Source organism: Eumetopias jubatus, unplaced genomic scaffold (genome assembly GCF_037043125.1).
Source record: "Eumetopias jubatus isolate StellerSeaLion01/CBP00866 unplaced genomic scaffold, mEumJub1_p1.0 scaffold_13, whole genome shotgun sequence".
NCBI classification, from domain to species: domain Eukaryota; kingdom Metazoa; phylum Chordata; class Mammalia; order Carnivora; family Otariidae; genus Eumetopias; species Eumetopias jubatus.
Window position 1 is genome coordinate 113,369,014 of NW_028274819.1, and position 23,002 is coordinate 113,392,015.

The following is a 23,002-nucleotide window of genomic DNA, read 5'->3' on the forward strand; positions in this document are numbered from 1 at the left end:
TACCTGTCTGCCAACCTAATACCATCAGGACATCTCTGTGCATCTGTGGCTCCTCTCTCAGCTAGCGGCAGCTGCAGTTTTAATTTACCATGTGATAAAAGAGTTTACGATTACTTTCAGAACATTACTGTTTTATTGAGGATTTTAAGTGGAACAAATGAAGCAAAGGAATTGTTATGCACTTTACAGCCCTAGAAACGTAAATCTTTATGCAATGAAGAAATGTAATGAAATGAAACTCAAATTTGAAAAGCGAACAGTTCATATTAATGATCGATAGAGTGACATTCAGTTTTCTGCCACAATTTCAACCCAGAATTAATTAGCTTCTAAAATAAAACACATGGAAAATCGAGGGCTTACTTAAATCTTAATGCAACAAATATGAACTGGATTTTTAGTTCTTTGTAACTTTGTGCAAAAATTCCAAGACTGTACTGGTGTAGATTGTGTTCGGGATGGAATCTGGTCCTCACGTTACTATTCCAGACACATTTAAAGAAAGGCATCTTGGTACTTGTCTCCTTCTGCTCCAAGTAGGTTCTCTATATTTTACTTGAATTGACTTGCAAAGTAAATGTTTACCTATAAATTGGCATTAAAATTAAAATTGGTAAATAAAACAATATCAAAATAGATAATCTGAAAGAACCTGTTAAGACATTTCCCCCACACCATAAGAGTGGTATAAAACATGAACATGACGCTTGATCGGATCCACAATGAAATAAGAAAATGTCTGTTCGTGACTCTTCGTCGAAGGGTAGCACACACCAGCGCCATCCTGAAAGAGAAAAAGCTACATTATAGATTATTCAGTCTATGATGACATTTAAGTCGTAAACAACATATTTAACTATTATATATTTTCTGTTAAAATGTCATGAAACATACATCAGGTCTTTGACAGTAAATTGGTGATTAACTGATACTTTAAAATATCTACCGACAGCACAGTCAAGTGTACAAACCCACATAATTCCTATAGTCCAAAAGGGACTCTTGTCTTTTGAAAAAGTGTTTTCAAAGTGCTACTATTGCAAAAATTGTTAGTTTGCAATTTTCTTCTATCTTTGCTTTCTTTTAGAATGTGGCCCTTACCTATTATGAGGTAGGTTTCTCTTGCTTGTCAACAAAAAGTGCCCTAGCCCCACACGGTAGCTGATATGCAATAGATGTTCAATAATGTTTGTTAAGTGATTGAATAAAGATACCTAGAAACTGCTTCAAATGTGCAAATAATCTTTGTATGACCCTAGAATTCAAGCAACATATTCTGTGATATAAAGCCATTTATGGTGTTCTTACTTGTTTGCCGTATACATTATGGCTTGGCAGACTACAGAACTGTGTCCGACTCCATCCGAGTCACAGATTCAGGTCTTAAATATGTGAGAACTATTATTAGATACGGACAACAGAAAGGAGGGGGAGAAGTTCGGGTGACTCTCCGAATAAAGCCATACCTTATCAACTTTTACTGTTAGCAAAGAACTAAATACCATCGTCTTTTCACCTAGCTGTAACCTTGAACTGGTTGCTCACTGAGTTGTAACAGCCTTCTGAATAACAAGTGATTAAACTGATCGGTTGCGAATCCCCCTCCGCACTTACATATGCTGTGACTTTAAAGACGGAAGAAGTAATTTGTATTTTCTTGGTCTGAGGATTCTTTCGAACACTAAAATAGGGGGAAAGGGACACATTTTAAATACAGCAAGCATTGGCATAATACATTTAAAATACTGATCCCTTTTACTATTCAGGTGTTCTTGTTCATGTAGAACAGAAATAGATCGTGTCCACCTCAACTGGTTTGAAAAAGACGGTGTCTGCAGCTTCATCCAGGGACGGGGCAAGGTCACCCAGCCGAAAGGCAGAACATGGAACTGGACGGTGAGAGGCTTTGTGCTCAGATGATGAAAGTCTCCTGGGCCAGAGACAATTATTGGAAAAAGAGTAGCTGGTAAGAGTCGGGCTGGAGTGTAGACAGATTGGAGTGTAGACAGCAGGTACAAGCATGTGAACTATGGGCTTAAACCCACTCAGCACACAGGCCAGTTTGGCCCCGAGTGATCGCTGCGCTTTGGGCAACATCAACCTTCCTGGACGTCAGTTTTCTCCCATGGGACATGGGCATCACCTGAGAGCCAAGTGGGAGAAGGCCTAAGAAAGCTGTTTATTATGTTAAATTCTATCACATGACAATTGTTTCCTCTCACTCTCCCCATGGAAGATTGCCTGGGATGTGTATTGGGGGGGCGCTGGGACTTGGGGGTCGAGCCGCAGGGAGAGACTTAGACACATGGTCTTTGTGATGCTTTACAATCTGCCAGACGCCCTTGTATCGCGGACCTTGTCTGAAGATCACACACCTCAGGAAGCTTGGCTGGCACTATTTTACCGAGTTTACAGACAACAGAACCAGAGAAGTTAAACAAGATATTTAAGACATTCCGACTACAGGTGGTATTTCTGGGAGCAGAGTCAGGTGACACGGTGTGCGGTTCCTTCCCTGCGCTCGCTAACACACGGCTCCAAGGCACTCCTCACGTGGGATACGTGGAGGTGACATTTAACGGAAGATATCCGTCTCTTTCACTTTATAGGCCCAAGTACTGCTTCTCCTTTCCTACATGTGAAGAGTAACAGGGAGGGAGACAGGAGGAGAAGGGGGGAGCGTGTTGAGCGCGAGTGTGCGTGTGAGTGTATGTGAGCTTGTGCCCCTATTGGTGGCCAGACCTAAGTCATTTCAGGGTTCAAAGTTCTTAGGCAGTTTTTATCTTTAAAACATTCCATTCAAATTTAAACCCAGAAATCATGTAATTAAATTAATTTCTGTGTATCTCTAGGACATGGATTGAGGTCACTTTCTTTTTTTAATTAGGCTCCACGCCCAGCGCAGAGCCTGACATGGGGCTTAAATTGACGATCCTGAGAGTGAGACTGGAGCTGAGATTGAGAGTTCAACACTCAACCAACTGAGCCACCCAGGTGCCCCAAGGTCATTTTATTTTATTTCTCAAATGCTTAACATGTACTGAAGATTACACTTAAAATTCTGTGCTTATGCAAGGGATGACTGTAACCACTACATATAAAACACTTATACTGTACACACCTATATGACACCCTAATCAAAACACAAACATGCCTACAGTTATAACTGATTTGAAGTCTTGATCTGGAGGTGGTTATAGGGGTACAAACATATAAAAATTCACTATGCTTTAGATACACTAGGATTTGTTCACTTTACTGTATGTAAATTAGCCCAGTTAAAAAAATTACCAAAACCCCCTAAACAAACCCTTATAAAAGTTTGTGCTTATCAAATAAACTCAGAAGAAAATTCAGTATTTAACAATCACTCAAACGTACCAACATGCACTGTAAGCATGTTACTTACAAAAAAGGAACTACCATTTGAAAGTTATTAGAAGCTGGTTCCTACTAGAAATAAACCATATTACTCCATTTTATTACCTCTGATCCTGTATTAGTCTTACTTTAAAGTAGCTCTAAGATAATTTCTTATTTTTTATAGATCAAGTAGAGTGTTGCCTGTCTGACATGTCCTAGCCAGCTAGAAGAGGAACAACGGAGCCAAGGAACTGGCTCGAGCTCTAGGCTACGCTAACAGACCCGCGTCAGACCCTGGCACTCACCCGCTCACTCCAGGTAACTGAGGCTTTCAAGTGCGAGAGCATAATTTCCGTAGAGTTCTTTTTAAAAGTGTGATTATGTTAATGGTTTAGAAGTAAAATAATGAACAGTTTCTTAAAATCACCTGTGCTGATTTCTGAGGCTCGATCCCACATTGACTCTAAGCAAGTTGTTCGGACCATTCCAGGTAACTCTGCTCATTTCAAGAAATAAGAATCCACTGCTTAATTAGCGTCTGAAGCCATAATCTAAGCCTCTCAGCTAAAATCATAAAATTTCACATCTGGGGCAGATATGCAGTTTGGAAAACCTCTCCAAGAACTCTGACAAGAGCATGTGTTTAATATTGGAAGCAGAAAAGACAAAAGCACCATTAGTAACTACACAATTATTTCTGCATCAACATTTCTGAAATGTAACCAAACAACTGGTCATCTACTCTAATGAAATGGTTCTAAAGTATCACCATATTATTTAAAAGAACCATAATCCTTGAAAAGAAGGCATTTTCCAGAACATTTAAAGAGTGTTATTTTATAGGGCTCGTAATAATGGATGAGGGAAAAAATATCTTAAGACTGTTTTTACCCTTCTGTGTGAGCCAGAGACCACTAACACCCAGCTCTGTGATGCGCATCCAGCGCCACAGACATAAGGGACAGGCTCTCCTGGAGGGGACTGGTGAGGACGCTTCTCTGCAGGGGCCAGTGAGGTGTTGTAAAGCAGCTACTGTGCGTACAGTTAGAAAGATAGCAGATGTTTTTCTAAAAACTGTGAAAACACCCAAAATTCAAGGGAAGGAACAGGAGAAAACGATATCCTTCTTGGTTAATTCACCTTGCCCAAATGACTTGTTTGGACATGTGGCTCAGGATTCTGAAAAATTACTGACAACACTTGGAGTTCCCACATCCCTCGGTAAGAGCTGTATTGATCCACCCTATATCCTCACCTTAACCAAATCAGACCACATCTGACCTGAATCAACACAACTCAGGTTAGAAAGGCCACAGGCAGTGCAAGTGATAAGCAAACCAACATAGCTCTGAAGGGACTGTGATCACTTAATCCACTCAATTGCCTTGTGTTGGCACTTAATGCCATTTTTTTGTTTTTAAAGATTTTATTTAGGCGCCTGGGTGGCTCAGGCGGTTAAGCGCGTGCCTTCGGCTCAGGTCATGATCCCAGGGTCCTGGGATCGAGCCCCGCATCGGGCTCCCTGCTCAGCGGAGAGCCTGCTTCTTCCTCTCCCTCTGCCTGCTGTTCTGCCTACTTGTGCGTGCTCTCTCTCTCTGTCAAATAAATAAATAAAATCTTGAGAGACAGCGAGAGAGGGAACACAAGCAGGGGGAGTGGGAGAGGGAGAAATGCGGGGCTCGATCCCAGGACCCTGGGATCATGACCTGAGCCAGAGGCAGACGCTTAATGACTGAGCCACCCAGGCGCCCCCACTTAACGCCATCTTAAGCAAATATTCATTCTAATCTTAATTTTCTACCAAAGTTGCATTGGGAAGACAATTCCACATCTCCTCATTCAGCAACAAAATTCATAAGCATGCTTAAACTCAGATCATCAAGAGAAATATTTAGTGGTTCTCAAGTAAGAGTGACTCTGTAATTGTGACTTGTGACGCGTCTCCCCTTGCAGGGACAGACTGCTCTTCTCTCCACGGGCCTAGGGAGACTTCCCATCAAGACTTCCCTAACTGTTCACAGCCACCCTGACAATCTCATCTACTGAACTTCTGGGGCATTTATTACAGTATCAAGATGTGCAAACATTTGCCTATACAAAATCGAACATTTGATTTCATAAAATTTTTACTTATAAAAGATTTTAAACAATTCCTTTAGGATGTTAGTTTCTTATAATCTCCTTAATGTCAAGGACTGTCTGATGCCCCTCTTGTCATCTCTCTGGAGCCTGGCTCTGTGCACAAAATTAACACCTGCTGGTTGCCTGATAAAGTGATTCTGTGGACACAATTCCTACTCTTTCCCTAAGATGCCCTGTGCTTTGACTCCTCGTTTTACGAGTGGCCATCACCCCTGGAGCTGTATTTTTTCTTAGCACCCAAGGAGTATAGGAGAGAGTCACGGGTGAGAATCCAGGGAAGGGGATGCTGGGGAAAGTGTCAGTTCCTCAAGGTTTAGGTTGTTTAGTTACTTCTGTTTCAAACACCTCCAGCAGAATCCCCTCCTCCACGGTACAGGGTGGTGAGGAATTCCTCAGGTTCATGTGGCCAGGGAAGCAGAGCACACTGCAGAGGCAGCGGCGTGTATGTGAGCCTGTGCGTGCGTGTGTGCGAGCCTGTGTGTGCACACATGCGTGTGTGCGAGCCTGTGTGTGTGTGCACGCGTGCGTGTGGGCAAGCCTGTGTGTGTGCACGCGTGCGTGTGTGTGCGCTCACCTGCGTGTGCGGGACGAGGTACACCCAGGGGATACTTTGAAGCAAGCTTCAAAGTTTTCATGAGCTGCAAATGATAAGGACAGAATATTTTGAAAGTATGTGTATGTTTTTCTGGATTCTGTTTCTAACATAGCTCTTTCCACCATCTCTGTGTATTTACACAATAATTTTTCACAAAAATCAGAGGCATTAAATTTTTTTTGTTTTTAAAACTGTATTAAAATGAATAAGATAACTAAATCATATAGTTTGTCGTGGAGCTGTAGGGCACAGGGAGTAGAAATGAGAACTGAAGTGAGTATAAGCAACAATCAAGAGTCCAAAGAAAAGCTAATTGTTTTCCTATTAAAGTACAATTTTGTAACTAAACCCTGGGACCCTTTGCTTTTGCCATTCCTATCGCTTTAGCCTGTAAAGATGAACCAGTATCTGCATCACTGAAAACCCAACCCAGTGAAAGTATAAACAAATGATTTATAAAGTTGTTATCCCAATCTAATCTTCAAAAAAAAAAAAACCAAACCCTAGCGGAATACCTAAAACAAACTGGGATTTGGGATTAATTTGGAAAGGTAAAGATTACACCCAGATGAAAATTCTTCCATCTCCTTAAACAAAGGTGATACTTTACTGTTAGTCCAGCAAATTCACACCCTCCAAGGGACCTTGCACACAGGCCTGGGGGAAGGCACTGTGGGGTGGGCCCATGGCCGGTCTACCGGGAAGCAGGGACGGGGGGTCCTGAGGGCCGCGCTCTGAGTGCCCCGGCCTGGGAGAGTAGGGCTGCTGTGAGAAGGGGCTGGGGCACCGTGCTCACACACTCGGGGTGCTGACAGGACCACAGCAGACGCACGTGATCCTGCATACACACTCTAGGAACCAGAGATGTCCCTGCTGTGGTCTGGCCACATTACCTCACTAGATCTTTATAGAGGAGCTTCGTGGTTTCCAGGTATGGGTGAAGCACATCTTCATACTGACAAAGGGCTCCACCGAGGCAAAGATGTTTGAAAAGACAGAACAGAAACTCTTCTCTATCAGGTTGGCTGAATACTTCATACTTTTCGGAGTCTTCCACGAGCAACATCTACGGACGATGATAAAATTCATCTTAATGTAACATGAGTTGAGGTTCTAATTTTTGTTTTCAAAAGTTTCAATTTATTTATTTACATACAATCTAGGACCTATCTTAAGGACCCGTCCTGGACAACTGGAAGGAGACGCGCTCATTTTCCCTCCAGTTTCTCACGAGCTGCTGAGGTTCGGGGAAGGAACAAACCTACACCTGAGCATTCTCTTCCTCCTCTCCGCACCTCTGTCCTACTTTCTCTCTGTAGTCCTCGTGCTACCGCGGTCTTAGCGTCCAGTCACCGGAAATCTTGTGCACAAACAAGCAGCAGTAAATAAATGGAGAAAGCTCTCCATCCTTAAGGCCTACGGCCTTTGCTTCAATCCAGAGGCCACCCCAGTGGTGGCGCCCTAATCCGCCCTGAGCATGTGCATGGCCTCCCTGCCCCGCTCAGTCTGTCGTGGACTCCGGGCCCCTCCTTCCTACACCGGCCCCAGTCTACACCAGCTCTTGCTCTCTGGAGACCCAACCAGCTCCTTCAGAAAACAGTGGGACTGGGTCTGATGAGGGTGATTTTCTCATACCATGGGGCGTTACACACAACTAACTAGTTTGTTGATCGTGGCAGCTATGAGCAAGGGGACGAGTGTATGCTATAACATACGTGTCTTTTATCAAATTGTCTACACCCCGATCTCAAATGAATATTCATCACAAGGTCACCAGACAAGAGGCATTTAAAAAAAACAATCAACTCTGTGGTGTTGTCCCCGCGTGTTCCCTGGATGCACCACCTGCCCGTGCCCCCCCTCCCCCCCGCCCCGGGCGGGGTGGGGGAGGAATAATGTGAGTTTGCAGCTACCTAAAGATCTGGCTCAATACAAGGGTGACTAAAGCTCTCAGGAATGACGAATTAACACATTCCTTACGTGAGCACTCTCGCTACTGAACTGATTAGGCCGTGCCATGTAAAGCTTACAGGAAGGCAAGTATTTTGGGAATAAAGGTGAGAACAGTCTGCGCGGCTCTGGCTCTCCGTCTCCCCACGCACACACAGCTGGGCGGCGGCCGGGACCTCAGAGAGCATGTCTGGATGGTGCATGAGTCAGACTGTGCGCGGCAGTCAGGAAGGAGGTCACTGTCAGCCCGCACCAGACACAGTCGGTGCAACACCACTCGGGCTAACGCTGGAGGGCTTTCATTCATTTTCTTCAGCCAGAGAGCAACCAGGTTAAACCCTTCCCTGTTACTGCAGAGTGGCAAAGAACCCAAGAGCAAGGCCGAGAGGCAGCACACAGGAAAACAGAGCCCACCACGTCCTGAACACAAGTGCTGCTCACGGAAATAACGAAGACAGATCTGCAGAGCAGGGAAAGCACATTGGCCTCCTGGGACATTGGCTGCCCAGGCTCTCCGTCCCAGTGATGGCGAGCTCTCTGAGGCCAGGGCCAAGGGCCTTGAGACCAAGGGGCGCGTGTGCGGGCAGAGAGCTGTGACAGAGACACGAGTGACATCAGCAGTGCCCAAAGAAAGGGGAGCCAGACTAGACCAGAGACACTTCTTCAAGGTGAATTTCCCACCCTTGGTAAGGAAGAGTAGAAATTAGTATCAGATTCTCACTCTGTAGCACTTGCATTATCGTCTGTTATAGATTATACTTCACCAGGGAGCAACTAAATACAGTCTCTTCAGTTGTGTTTGGTTGTTCTCAATGACTTAATTTTATTTTCTTCTTCAACTAAGAGTTCTCCTAGGTGTTCTCCTAGCGTAGATGAATGCACACACTGGCTGGATGCCCCCTGGTCCCCGACAGACAGAACTCTGTGTGCAGAACGCTAGAATGGTGACTTCCCTAGTTCATGCCCATCTGGATTTGCAAGAAATTAGACTTTGACTTCCCTTCTCTCTTAGGGTAGAATAATGTTAGTAATTAGTAGTCATTCATATTCCTGGAACCTTACTAAGCGCCAGGCATTGAGCTACATAATTCTTACATCATCCCTACTTTACAGATGAAGAGAGAGGTCAAGTATCACAGTTATTAAGTGGCAGAGTCTAGATCTGAACCTATGTCTATTTGATACCGAAGCCCTGTGCCCCCTGTGCCTGGATGGCTCAGTCAGTTAACCTGCAGGTCATGATCCCTGCTCGGCGGGGAGCCTGCTTCTCCCTCTCCCTCTCCCTCTGATCCTCCTTCCCCTGCTTGTGTTCTCTCTCAAATAAACCAATAAAATCTTTATTAAAAAAGGCCCTAATTTTAAACCACTTTGTAAGTAGTCTTTCTTCATGATTAAAACAATGATAATAATAATTTCATTTCGTATTTTTAAAAAGTGCATTTAAATGCTTTCTCAACTCACTATCTCAACAATTTCAGAAAGAAGGTAGAACGGGCATTATTTTTTTTATTTATTTAAGTAAACTCTATACCCAATGTGGGGCTCAAACTCATGACCCTGAGATCAAGAGTTGCAGGCTCTTCTCACTGAGCCAGTCAGGTACCCCAAATGGGCATTTTTTAAAAGATTTATTTATGGGGTGAGGGAGAGGCAGAGGGAGAGGGAGAGAGACTCCCAAGCAGACTCTGCACTGAGTGTGGAGCCCAATGCGGGGTTTGATCTCACAACCCTGAGATCACCACCTGAGACAAAACCAAAAGTCAGATGCTTAACCAACTGAGCCACCCAGGCGCCCTGCCTACCCCACCCCCCATAGGCATTTTAATCTCTATGTTGTGCAGGTAAGATCTTGGGGCTCTAAATATTGAGTGATTTGTCTAAATTTCTTATAAATAATAACTGAGGAATTAGGTAAATAATCTATGTCTTCTGGTTCAAGTTCAATACACCTCTCACTAGGACAAAAATGAGTTAATCAAATGGCTTTTTTGATCTCAACAGTGAGATAAAAAGATTTTTACTACAGGGATGTTTTTATATATTCATTGGATATGTTAGGAGCCCTATATTGAAGAAAAACAGCAATCAGTTGAGCAGGTGGGGCTTTCTCTAGTCCAGCAACACGGCCATTCTGGGTCAGATAACTTCTTTGTGGGGGCCGTCCCACACACTGCATGTAGCATCCGGCTGAAAACTGAAATATACGAATAACTAAGTTGAGAGTAAAAGTCCCATCCAAGAAAAAATCTACCAATGTAATGACTATTGCTGATCATTATTCATTGATAAGAGGTATTTTATGTATTTTAGGCAGGCAAAAGTTTTTGACATTAAGTATTTCCCGAAATAAAATTCTATTAGTGAAATTTAAAAAATCTGTACTTACTTTTCGTAACTCATCAGAAATAGGAAAGGGATCACAAAAAGAATCTAAGCATTTAACAATATGTCCATTGTCTCGTACAATATCTTCATCATACAACCGGTTAAAAAATGACATTGAAAGCTGTGTACAAGGGACATTTATAGCTTCAATTTTTTTCACTTCAGTTCCTGAAAAAAATTATTTTACAGAGATATAAAAATTAACTTACTATTCTCAATTATTTCCAAAATAAATATCACCATACAGAGATTCTAGTAGCCAAGTATGACATATATCTTGATATATTTAAAAGACACATCAGTGTAGGGATTTTATTGTTATTTTGCAGTTTGTTTTTATTAATCATTAAAAGTCTGTAACAAAATTTCACACTTTCAGGCCTCGATGAAGGATATGCAAATTAGGAAATGCCTGAAAATGAGATACATGTTTTGTGTAGGTGTTCTTACATCAGTTTTAATCCATATGTCAGAAGTGCCTATAAAAGCATAGGAACCGGTTTGTGAAACGATTTTGGATTTCTGTTACGTTCCATTCCATGCCTTATAACTCATATTACAAAAACTTTAATTAATGTAAGTAATGGGTATTTTTAAAGTCCTGAGGATATCTTGAAAATTTTTCTCTCCATTTAAAAATTTCTCCCTTGTGATCTCATTTACAGCGTCTATTATGAAAAATAGCTTTTCCAGGTCAAGGTAAGCTTGCAAACAGGCCCTAATCAAGTTATCACAAGCCTGGAATTAGAGAAATCTGTAACCACGGTGTTTGGTCTAGTCTCCTCTTGCAGCTGCAGTTCTAACCCTCCACACCTTCCGGCACTCCAAACCGATCTACTGAATGTGTCCTGTAGGAACGGAGTTTCCCTTAGTAGAAGCTCTTCTAAATTACAGAAAGACACAAAGATTAAAATGAGTATTTTTATTACTGCCTCAATGAATCACTCAATTTCTTATATGCGCGTGCACGCACACTCACACGTGCGCCGCTCATGCATACATGTGCATACACTCACACATGTGTACGCTCACACACACGCGTGCTCACACTCGCACACATATACCTACACACGCGAGTGTGCTCTTGGCTATAAGGAAGGGGTGGTGTTCTTCTTTGCAGGTTCTCCCTAGAACAGCACACCCAGGTGGGGGAGCCCTTGGTCTTCCCTCTCCTGACACATCTGCTTCGTCTCTGACGTGAGAAGCAGCTCGAGCTTGAGGAGTAACACTGGCAATTATTTGCACTTCCTCCTCCTGGCTGTCCACCCGGAGTCTGGCTAGGACCTGCTGCTCTCGTTCTGCTCCTGAGCTGGGCTTGTGTGAGGCACGATGGGTGTCTGGAGACAGGAACTGTGTCTGAGCAGGAGCAGTGTAGATCCACACAGTCTTCAGAGATGGGCTGGTGGCCACCGGAGGCCGGCTGACATTGGGCAACATGCCACGTTCATAAATCTACCCTAGCTCCCATGTGGCGAGTGGTAGGAGGGTTTGGACGGTGAGAAAAAGGTAATTAAATTCAAACCACCTAAATTGGAGGCATAGAAATGGCATTTGCTATGGACTAAATTATGTTCCTCCAAAATTAATATATTGAAGTGCTAACCCCCAAATGTAATGGTATTTTGAGATGGGGGCTTTGGGTGGGGTCAGGGCTTCATCAAATGAATTTTGAAGGGATACAATTCAGTCCAAAGCATTCTGCCTCTGCCTCCCGCCCAATTCATGTCCTTCTTACATGCAAAATGCACTTACCCTAACCCTAACAGCCCCCAAAGTCTCACCTCATTCTAGCATCAACCCTAAAGTCTGGAGTCCAAAGTCTCACCTACATATCACCTCAATCAGATATGGGTGAGACTGGAGGTTCAGTTCATCCCAGGGCAAAATTCCTCTCCGGCTATGAACCTGGGAAACCAGACAAGTTACATGCTTCCAAAATACAGTGGGGAGACAAGAAACAGACATTTCCATTCCAAAAGGAGGAAGCAGAAAAAAAAAGGGTGATGGTCCTAAGCAAGCCTGAAACCTGGCAAAGCAAATTTCATGAGATTTTAAGCCTCAAGAATACTCCTTTGGTTCAGTGCTCTGCCTTCCCGACTCGCTGGGGACAGTGGCCCAGCCTGTAAGATGCTCCCCCTCCGTGGGTTCCTGAAACTGAGGTGCGGCTCTGAGGACCCGAGTTGCCTTTCAGTCTTTCTCTGCTCCTGAAGAACAGCCGTGTCTGCAGCCAAATGGCTCTCTGGTCTGGTCCTGTAGGATCTACGATCTGTTTCCTGTAGTTCAAACTGGCAGGGTCTTTGTGGGCACAATCCCCCACCTCAATCCTGGGCTTCTGCTGAAGTGGCTGGGCGAGCCTGAGTTACGTGCTTTCTCTCTATATCACATGGCTGCTCAGCCACATCTGTCTCTTCAGACGAATCTTTCTCGTCTTTTTTTTTTTTTTTTTTTTTTTTTTTTTTTACAATATGAAAAGGCTGAGAAGATTCCAAATCTTCAAGCTCTGGTTCCTCCTTAACAATTCCTTCTTCAATCCATCTCTTTCCTTACTTAATTATAAACACCCAGGAAGAACCTGGCGGCTCCTGCAACACTTCATTTAGAGCTCTCTCAGCTAAACATACAATTTTATCCCTTGCAAATCCTACCTTCCACAAAACACCACATCATCATTCAGCCAAGGTCTCTGCCATTTTATGGACTGTCTTTCCTCCAGTTTCTGATAACAAGGTCCTCATTTCTGTATGAGACCTCACTAGAATCAAGCTTCCCATCCATATATCTGGGCTGGGATGCACTCAAAACTCTCCCCACTGATACCCATCTCATAGTTTCAAAGCCACTTCCCCCTCTCCCGGTGTGTCACAGACACACTCTGCTTCTCGGTACCACAATCTGGATTAGTCTACTTAGGCTGCTATCACAAAACACCAGAGACTGGCTGGTTTAAACAACAGACATGGATTTCTCACAGTTCTGCAGGCTGGGAAGTCCGAGACCGCGGGGCCAGCTGATCCGGTTCCTGGTGAAGGCACTCTTCCTGTTCCTGACTCGAACATGGCTGGGAGCTCTGCTCTTTCTCTTGTTCTAAGGGCACTAATGTCCTGAGGGCCCCTCACGATGTCATCTAAGCCTAATTATTTCCCAAAGGCCTCATCTCCAAACACTCTAACGTTGGGGGTTAAAGCTTCAATACAAGAATTTTGGGGGGACATAATTCAGTCCATAGCACATGCTGTTACATAGAAATATGGTAAACTTACGTCTCCAGCATTTACAAGATATGTACTGCATTGCTAGGATCACATACGAAGTTAAGAACTTATTTTTTCCCCCTTGATACTAGCATTAAAATACACCGGGGGTTTCCTGTTTATTTTTTGTTTTTCTGACAGTGCTCGTTTCAATGCTGAAAGGGCAGAGGCAGGATAGTGGAGAGGTTAGGGTCTTGAAATCTCAGCTCTGTTGAGCCCGGCCAGCAGTAAAATGGTGCCAATTACTTAGCTCATCAATCTGACTCTACATTTGTGAAATCGGGGTAGATAAGAACACCTCTCGGAGTTGTTTTGGGAATTAGAGGTAATGACTATAATATCCCCAGCTGAGCACAGAGGATGCGTCCGTTATGAGTCAGCAAGCAAAGGGCACAGCGTGTCCGTGCACAGAGGGCCGTGGCCACTGGTGGAGGGGACGCAGTGGTGCAACGGCGGCAGGCCAGGTGCTGGAGCCGGCAGGGACGGAGATGCCCATCGTACTCTTGAAAACGGTTCAACTGCTAAAAGAATGTCTGCTCTCTCATGTTTAAAAGCTGTTTATTTTGCTTATAAAGGCCCGAAGAGGAAAAAGCAGGAAGACAGTTGATAATTCAAAGGAAAGATGGCAAAGGAGACAGAAACAAGCTGGTGGGAGACCCTCGCAAACCACTGGGGACTTCGGGCTCAGAACCAGAGCGCTAGGTCTCTGCCGACGTGTCAGAGGACTTCTAATTGAATCTGTCAGGCACGTGTGGAATTTCAGAACCTCTGTCTGCAATGCCTTTTCTAAACATCAGAACAAAAGTCAGTATTGTTTTACTGTTTTGTGAAGTGTCTACCAATACAGGGGAAGACTGACTTTCTTTAATGAACCTTATTTTTGTAAAGGAACTGACTGAAGTTACTGCAAACACGTTTTATAAACACTGATATGTGCCTCTGATGATTTCCTCTTGAAGGTTTTGAACCGGTGAGTACATTTGCTCAGATAGTTTAACTTTGTAAGTACTCCTAAGATAACAGTGTACCAGCTTTTTGTTTTATAAATTTTGCAGTGGCCTTTATTTAGCCAAAAGCAATAAAATGTGACCTACTAATTCTAACATCATGAACTGTTTGTAATCTTGCTCTTGACTAATACCTTAAGCAAAGTAATTTCTGTGTAAGACTACTAGAATTCCATGAACATGCAATGTATGCATTTACCAAAACCACCCCAACTCATTTAAAATCTTGTATTTTTCTTGAGCACAAATCCATGTTCCTAACCAGATTTTCTTCCTAAAAGGAAGAATGATGTGTTCTATTGTTAAAACACCTCAATCTAAAATTTGAAATATCATGTTCATGTTTTTGTTTTCAAAATAGCCTTTTCTATTAACTCTGGTTTACTCCTTGAGCTGAGAGTTATTTAAGACATTTGAGTGTTGTTAACTGTTCGGGTAATTTGATGATGTCGATGACACTCGATCCCTGGGCCCTGAGATCATGAGGTGAGCCCAAGTCTAGAGTTGGATACTCAACCGACTGAGCTGCCCAGGTGCCCCTGGGTGATTTTCTTTAAAATTTCTAGCTATGTTCCATAGTACTATGAAATTATGATGTATATAAGGTCCTCTCTGTGGGAATTTAAGACTCTGTTCCGTGGCTTTATGCATTACTGTAGGAATGCTCCGTGGCGGCTGCCCGTACCCCGGCCGGGCAGCGGCACCCGCCCCAGCGTGGAATCCTCCGCGACACTCTCCTCTCGCCCATCAGCCCTCTGCAGTCCCCTCGCTGCTCCCTGCGTCTAGCGGAGTCCACGCAAGGAGTACGAGAAACACTTCCCCAGTGAATGAAAACAGAGGACAGGGCTCTTGGGCACCGAGACGGACAGGAGCAGGGGCTCCCAGGAGACCCTGATGTGATCCAACCAGCCAGTCAGTCCTCACAGTGTGGAGGTGACGAGTGAAAATGCCTGGGCAAAATTTTGTCACAATAATAAAACAGGCATCTGAAAAGATGACAGTAAGTTTTATTTACCTAATGTGGTCCACTGTCCGGAAGAATCTGAAAGTAACTGCAAATTGGGAATGACATTTGGGTCTTTGAAGAAAGCCTAAAATACAAATTTGAGGGGAACCAGTTAGATATTTTATTATAAACAATAGTAAGAATTAACTTTTTTTTTAAAGATTTTATTTATCTGACAGAGAGACACAGCGAGAGAGGGAGCACAAGCAGAGGGAGCAGCAGAGGGAGAAGCAGGCTTCCCGCCGAGGAGGGAGCCTGATGGGGGGCTCGATCCCAGGACCCTGGGATCATGACCTGAGCTGAAGGCAGACGCTGAACGACTGAGCCACCCAGGCGCCCCAAGAATTAACTTCTAAAGTAACTATAACAGAATCTCATTTAAGTCAAATTGGGGAAGGAGGACATTTTAAGTGGGTAAAATGTCTAATAAATGTTTTATAAAGAGATGAAGTTTTGTTAACTTCAAGTTGTTACCTTCAAGTATGAACAACACCGTATGTCCAAGTACGGATACCTTTGGGACTTAATAAATAGAAACTAATGACTTCCAGTGAAAAGCAGGAGGTTATATATTTGAAAAATCTGATTTTCTTCAATCTTCAATCTTGTTTACCCAAGTAATTGCTTTAGTTAATCGCCACTCCCACTCCCCCAACTACAGCTCAATCTAAAAGTCATCAGCAACTCAATTCCACCCAAAGGCCACATAGAAAAGTGACAGGTTTGACCTTCTAACCTCATCAGACCATGGCTGCTTCTGACTTTGGTCACACTGAGCCTCTTTCCTTTCCTTGAGTGGGATGTCCCCTCCTTTCTCACAGACTTTAAACTTGCTAATTTGTCCACCTTAAAAAAGAGTCTTTTCTAGTGTCAGGCTGGAACCAAGTCAGGATAGCCTGACTGCTGAACTTTCAGGAATCTTTGTTTGCTGGTTTTTAAACCACCGACCTTGATCTAATGCTGATTTAGACGGATGAGTATTTTGACCTAAGGGCAGTAGGAAGACACTACAGAGATTTAAGCAAGGAAAGATGTGGTTAGTCCTGTTTTTCACAGTTCATTCCGGCAGCAGTGTGGAGAATGAACCGGAGGGCTATGAAGAGAATGGTGCGGAGGGAAGGTACTGCTGAAATCCAGAAAGATCTGATGCTCACATGAGTCAAGGGGACAGCAAACAGGGGTAGAGAGGGAATGGATTCAGTGACCCTACAGGAGGAGGGGCAAAGAGAGGGGGAGGAACCACACATGACCCTGGAAGTTTTGCATGAATGTCATTTCCAGGCAGAATGAATGCTATCTAATTAGAAAGGGAACAGTGAAGAGGACCAGGTGTGCAGGGTGAAGAGTAATAAAATCAGTAAGTATCTGTGAATGCCGACGTTACGCAAGGCAAAAATTCCTCTTTGCATGGCGTTGCCGTCCTAGTGGCGGAGGGATAAAGGTAAACAGGTATCATATACACCCAATTACAAAAAAATAACTTTTCCCTAAAACTACTCCACAGAAAAAAAAGCAAGTCGCCTTATAACCTTATAAAGTCTTTCAAGCTAAAGAGTGTTTGTGCAATTATCTTAATTTGTATAATATATATTTTGAAAAGAAACATAAGCTGGAATTAACCTCAATTAATACTGGTTTCAAATGCTTTTTGGATGTCTTCTGCAAAAATCAGTAAAAGGGAAATCTAATTCAGATTTAGTAATTATTGCTGGGGGGGAGAATATCAACTCAATTTTTAGTATCGACTTATAATTGAATTTTATAGGCCACTATAAATGGAAGTAGTCTAAGTGACCTGAAGTGAATTGACCCGGAGCAATGGAAATAAGTCTTCAAAAGTCCCCTCAAATAAAGCAGCATGATAGCTGTCATGTTGTTGGGGTTAATAATACACCAAAAGAATAAAAACAAAAACACCCAAAACCCCTGCCCTAATATGTGCAAATGGTTTTGGATTTGTTACAGAATTTCCAGGGAGGTATTAGAAGGACTATCTCAACTTTAGGGAAGCTGATGTGCTCTGGACATATAGTGGATGACTCACAAACAGGTCAAACTGATAACAAAGATACTGATGTCAAAGTGCATGTAAAGATCAGAATAAACTTGTTTCATAAAATGCCAGAGTGGGAAAAGTATTTCTAAATTAGTATATTCTTTTATATAACACAGAATTTTCAATGTATGTCTATTATATGCCACGCATACGAAATACAAGTAGATATCTGACTCTATCGTCTATCTGGCAGATTGCTGGTTTCTGATCCAATATCTGTTCTCCTTGTCCTTAAGGAATCCAGTCTTATTTGGGACAGTAATGTGCTCAGCTCAAAGCCTGCCCTCCTAGTTCCTGTGGCAGAGGCCATGAAGTGTGAGCAGAAGTCTGCTGCAGACCTTGAGAAAGCTCTATAACTTGCTTCCCTGCACTTTACGTGGAAGAGTCCCCTCTGTACCCTTCATCCCTGGGGAGGATGCCCACATGGCATACCGAGCCCAGAGCTCTCTCTTGAGACTCAAAGCAAGATCTTACATTCAACAATCCAGGATACTGTCACTTGGATGCACTTCAAGTTTAGAATGCCTGAAACTAAACTCATTTTTCTTGTTTATTCTTTTGCATTTTCTGTGGCTTTAATGGCATCATCTACCACTCCGGTCAACCCAATCAGAAACTTGCTCACCCTACACGTCCCCCATCGGCCTTACCGTCAATATCCTATTAGTCCTTGAGTACTGCCTTTCTCCGAAGCATCTCTTCAGGCCATCCGGGAGCTGCTGTCGTAATTCAGAGGGTCCTCTACTGTCTACAGGACAAGTTTCCAGCCTGGTCTCACTGCCGCCAGACCCAGCCCTAACAATTTACCCTCCACACTTCTGCCAAGGTGACCGCAGTACTGTCAATGTTACTGGCTTCCGGAAAACCTGGCTTCCGGAAAACCTCTCAGCAACCCCTCGCTAGCTGGATAAAGCCCAAACTCCTCTGCAGGGCACAAAAGGTCTAAAATACCCTCCCACCCATCTCATATTATCCCCCACGTTGTCCACCTAACAAACTCCTATCTTTCAGGGCCAATCTCAAGGAGCTTGTCTTTTGTAAACCCTCCTCTGAGCACCTCAGTCAAAAACCGGACAAAACAAGGATTGCTTTCTCTTTTGTGCCACCACGGTGGTTTGTATACATGGCCTGTTTCACCTGACTTCTCGCTCTGCAGCCCCAGCTTTGGATCCTTTCCCTCTCTTTCACTGTGTCTTGTTCTTCCGTACAGGCCTAGAGACTATGCAAATGCTTGCGGAGGAAATGATTCCTTCCTTCCTTCCACCTACTTACTCTTTCACAAATGCAACTTTGGGAACATAATTTGTTTTTAAAATCGAAAGGGAAAATTTTAAATCTGGAATTCTAGTTTTAAACTATACCGTTTGTTCAGTTATGAGTGTTTGTAGTAGAAATGACATGGAAGTTTGTGTCAAAGGCCCCTGGGTCTTACCATTTGCTGGGTGTTCTTGCACAAATTATTTAACCATTTTGAGCCTCCATTTCCTAAGCTATAAAATGGGGGTCAAAACACCAAAATTACCATATTGTTGTAAAGGTTAGTGACAAATGTCTAAGAAGTACTGAAAGCTCAGTCTGGCACACACTATAGAAAAACACTTTGGGGGGGTGCCTGGGGGGCTTAGTCAGTGAAGTGTCTACCTTCAGCTCAGGTCAGGATCCCAGGGTCCTGGGATGGAGTCTGGTGCTGTGGGGCTCCCTGCTCAGCAGCGACTCTGCTTCTCCCTCTGCCTGCCACTCCCCTTGCTCATGCTTGCGCACTCTCCCTCCCTCTCAAATAAATAAAATCTTAAAGAGAAAAACACGTTGTAAAGTAGTATACAAACATTAACAACAATAACATTACTTATTATGAGCCAAGCATTTTGCTGAATATTATATTTCCTTTAATCTTTTTTTTTTTAAGATTTGATTTTTAAGTCATCTCTACACCCAGCATGGGGCTTGAACTCACAGCCCTGATATCAAGAGTCGCACGTTCTACCGACTGAGCCAGCCAGGTGCCCCAGTTTCCTTTAATCTTAATAATCCATCAGATACTCAGCACTATCTTCATTTCAAAAATACTTCTTACATGCCAAGCACTGTGATCATTTTGCAGAACAGTAAACGGAAGCCGAGGTGGTTAAGTGACGTGCCCAGCGTCACAGAGCTCAGCGGTGGTGGAATTTGAACAGACAGTTGGAGGCCAAATCAGGGGAGGATCCAGGTTTCATAGGGCCCTAAGCTTATATAATTTTAGGAACTCTCAGAATACAAAGACGTCTATCTTAGAAAATGTTCAAAAACACATGACTATGGGAACATACAGCTAGATCCCTCAGAGTTCCTTAGAAGGGCCTCTGCAAGTAAGGAGCTTGGCCAGCAAGGAGTCCTGAGGATTCATTAGCTTCAGAGTGGATCCCCTGCTGGGCTGCAGTCTGAGCCATTAGGCTCTCTGGCCTCCAAATCAGTTACCTGAGTAAAAATTATGCTTTTATAAGTACACTTCTTTGAACTGAAATATGGGAATATAAACATGAAGATCTTGAAATTTAGAAAAAAATGGCCTGGTATGAAAATCTGTTGTGCTTTATGGATAAATCTTGAATCTGCTGAAGAATTCTGTTGAAAAACCCAAATTAATTTTATGCCCTCCTCCAGGAAATTTTTCCTGACACCAATGCCTCTCCATTAGGTGATGTTTCTGTGCCTAAGGCACCCCGTATCCTCCACTGTAGCAATTATTTCATTGTGTTGTAAAGAAATTTCTACATTTCTAGCTTCTCTGCCTTGCAAGCTGGGATCAGGTCTCTTCATCTTTTCAACATCCTCCATCAGGGAAATAGTAAGTATTCAACAAATATTTACCGAATGGATTCTGTAACACTTTTAACTCAGCACTCAAAATCCTGATTAGAAAAACCTCTATCAATTTGAAAGCCAACGCTGGTATGAATGGAAAATCTAACCATGATATTTCGAGAACCGTCATGTGGTAGTAATTGCATTGTGTTCTATTACTATCATAATACTACCTTCAGGAATGGGAACGACATCTAGCTAACCTACCCTCTATCAAGGGTTGAGAAGTGCCCATGACCCGCCCCCCAATTCTGTCCTTGCTGGAGCCTCACAAGAGGTTATACTTATTTGGAAAGAGGTTGCACTTGGGCAGGGTGGTCCTTCCTCCCGCGGCCCACGCTGCACAAAGAGCAGAGCTGCAGGGAGCAGCTGCCCCTGAGGGCAGCGGGCCGGGGGAGGACCGCCCCCACTGACAGCTGGATCCTGCACCTGCCGGACAAGCTGCTCCTGCTCGCTCTGCGGCCCTCACCCAGCCGTGGTGGACTGCAGGCCCCCTCCTCCCCCCGCGCACCCCTGTGCGGGAGACGACGTGCTGTCGGTGCCCTGCTGTGTGCGCACCCGCAGGCCCCGCGCACCCCGCGCACCCGCAGCCCCCCGCAGCTCCCACAGCACCCGCAGCCCCCCGCAGCTCCCACAGCACCCGCAGCCGCCGCGCACCCGCAGCCCCCCGCAGCTCCCACAGCACCCGCAGCCGCCGCGCACCCCGCAGCCCCCGCGCACCCCGCAGCCCCCGCAGCCCGCCGCGCACCCCGCAGCCCCCCGCGCACCCCGCAGCCCCCGCGCACCCGCAGCCCCCGCAGCCCCCCGCGCACCCCGCAGCCGCCGCGCACCCCGCAGCCCCCGCAGCCCCCCGCGCACCCCGCAGCCCCCGCAGCCCCCGCAGCCCCCCGCGCACCCGCAGCCCCCGCGCACTCCGGACAGAGCACCCTTTCCCGTGTGCGTGGGGGTCTAACGACGGCCCCCGAACTCGCCCAGTCGGGCACCTCCCCTTCCCCACGCGGTCACCTCCACCGGCCAGCCTGGGGGGCGGGGACTACCCCCGCGGTGAGCGCCCCCGTCTCCAGCCGGGGCCCGGCCGCCCGGCGCCCCCCACCCTCACACCAACCATGACGAATTCGTCCTTGCGGTAAGCCTGGAACGTCTGGTCGAAGCCGAACGCCTGCGCCGCGACTCTGCCCAGCATGGACCTGTGGGGGGAGGGGGCGGTCAGCGCGGGGCGGAGCGGGCGGGGGGGACCAGGGCGGGGCCAGCGTGGGGGCAGAGGTGAGCGCGGGGCGGAGGGGTGGGGCCAGCGCGGGGCGGAGGGGGGTGGGGCCAGCGCGGGGCGGAGGGGGTGGGGCCAGCGCGGGGCGGAGGGGGGTGGGGCCAGCGCGGGGCGGAGGGGGTGGGGCCAGCGCGGGGCGGAGGGGGTGGGGCCAGCGCGGGGCGGAGGGGGTGGGGCCAGCGCGGGGCGGAGGGGGGTGGGGCCAGCGCGCGGCCGGGACCAAGCGGAGCGGGAGCGGAGGGATCAGGCCGGGGTCGGCGCGGGGAGGGAGAGGGGGGGATCAGGCGGGGTCAGCGTGAGGCGGTGGGAGGGGTCAGCGCGGGGAGGGAGCCGGGCGGGGAAACAGGTCCGCGCGGTGTTGGCCGGCGGCGGTCGGCGGGGCGCGCTCCCGGCACTCTCCCCTTCCCCCCGTCTCCGTGGAGGCGGGCCTGCGCGCAGTTCGGGCTCCGCCGCCGCCGCCGCCGCCCACCGCCGGCGGCAGGAGGGCTCGTTCCGCCCTGCCGTCGGACTCTCACCACTGGCGGAGCCGGCTGGTGGTCTCGGGGGTGCTCAGACACTGGAAGGTTTTCTGAGGCAGGAATCTGAAGTAGTAGCCGCCCAAATCCCCCGGCTCCCCGGCCGCCATCGCCCGCCTATAGCTCAGCGGAAGTGCGGTCCGTTTCCATGGAGATGCGGAGACCAGGCGTCAGCGTGCTGCGGCAGTGGGCGGGGCCACGCGCATCCTCTGGGAGAGGAAGTCAGGCTCGCGGCGGGGGCGGGGCAAGGAGGTGGCTGAGGGCAAGAAGTCCAGACTAGCAGCGGGGGTGGGGCGGGGTGGGGGCGGGGCCACGGGGCGGCTCCGGCGCGGGAGGGCAGGTTCGCGGCGGGGCGGGGCCACATGGAGGAGGCCGGGATCGTGGTGGGGGTGGGGCGGGGCGGGGCTGGGTGAGGCGGGGGAGGGGCCACGCTGAGGAGGCCGTGCTCACGGCGAGAGCGGGGCCTTTGGGGGGCGGGGCCACGGGGAGTACACAGGGCTCGCAGGAGGGGTGGGGTGAGGCTGTTTCTGGGGGCCAGGAGGCCAGGCTCGCGGCGGGGGCGCGGCCACACGGAGGAGGCAGGGCTCGAGGCAGGGCTCGTGGCAGGGGCGAGACGGTTGCTCG

At 46.5% G+C, this 23,002-nt stretch overlaps 1 protein-coding gene across 3 annotated transcripts; it reads right to left on the reverse strand.

Moving 5' to 3' along the window:
* Positions 1–144: 144 nt before the first annotated feature.
* On the reverse strand, positions 145–22,498 carry CFAP300 (cilia and flagella associated protein 300). Of its 3 annotated transcripts, XM_028105992.2 has the most exons (7): positions 22,379–22,498; positions 21,705–21,786; positions 15,709–15,784; positions 10,437–10,603; positions 6,994–7,166; positions 1,615–1,681; positions 145–784 (listed from the first exon to the last, which is right to left on the reverse strand). In XM_028105992.2, the coding sequence occupies exons 1-7, from the start codon at positions 22,486–22,488 to the stop codon at positions 656–658; spliced, it is 804 nt and encodes a 267-aa protein (XP_027961793.1). In that variant the 5' UTR covers positions 22,489–22,498; the 3' UTR covers positions 145–655. The 3 variants fall into 3 exon arrangements, with proteins under 3 accessions (XP_027961793.1, XP_027961791.1, XP_087873792.1); XM_028105990.2 differs by lacking the exon at positions 1,615–1,681; XM_088017666.1 differs by lacking the exon at positions 145–784 and having other exon boundaries at positions 1,628–1,681; positions 6,999–7,166.
* Between the last annotated feature and the right edge of the window lie 504 nt (positions 22,499–23,002).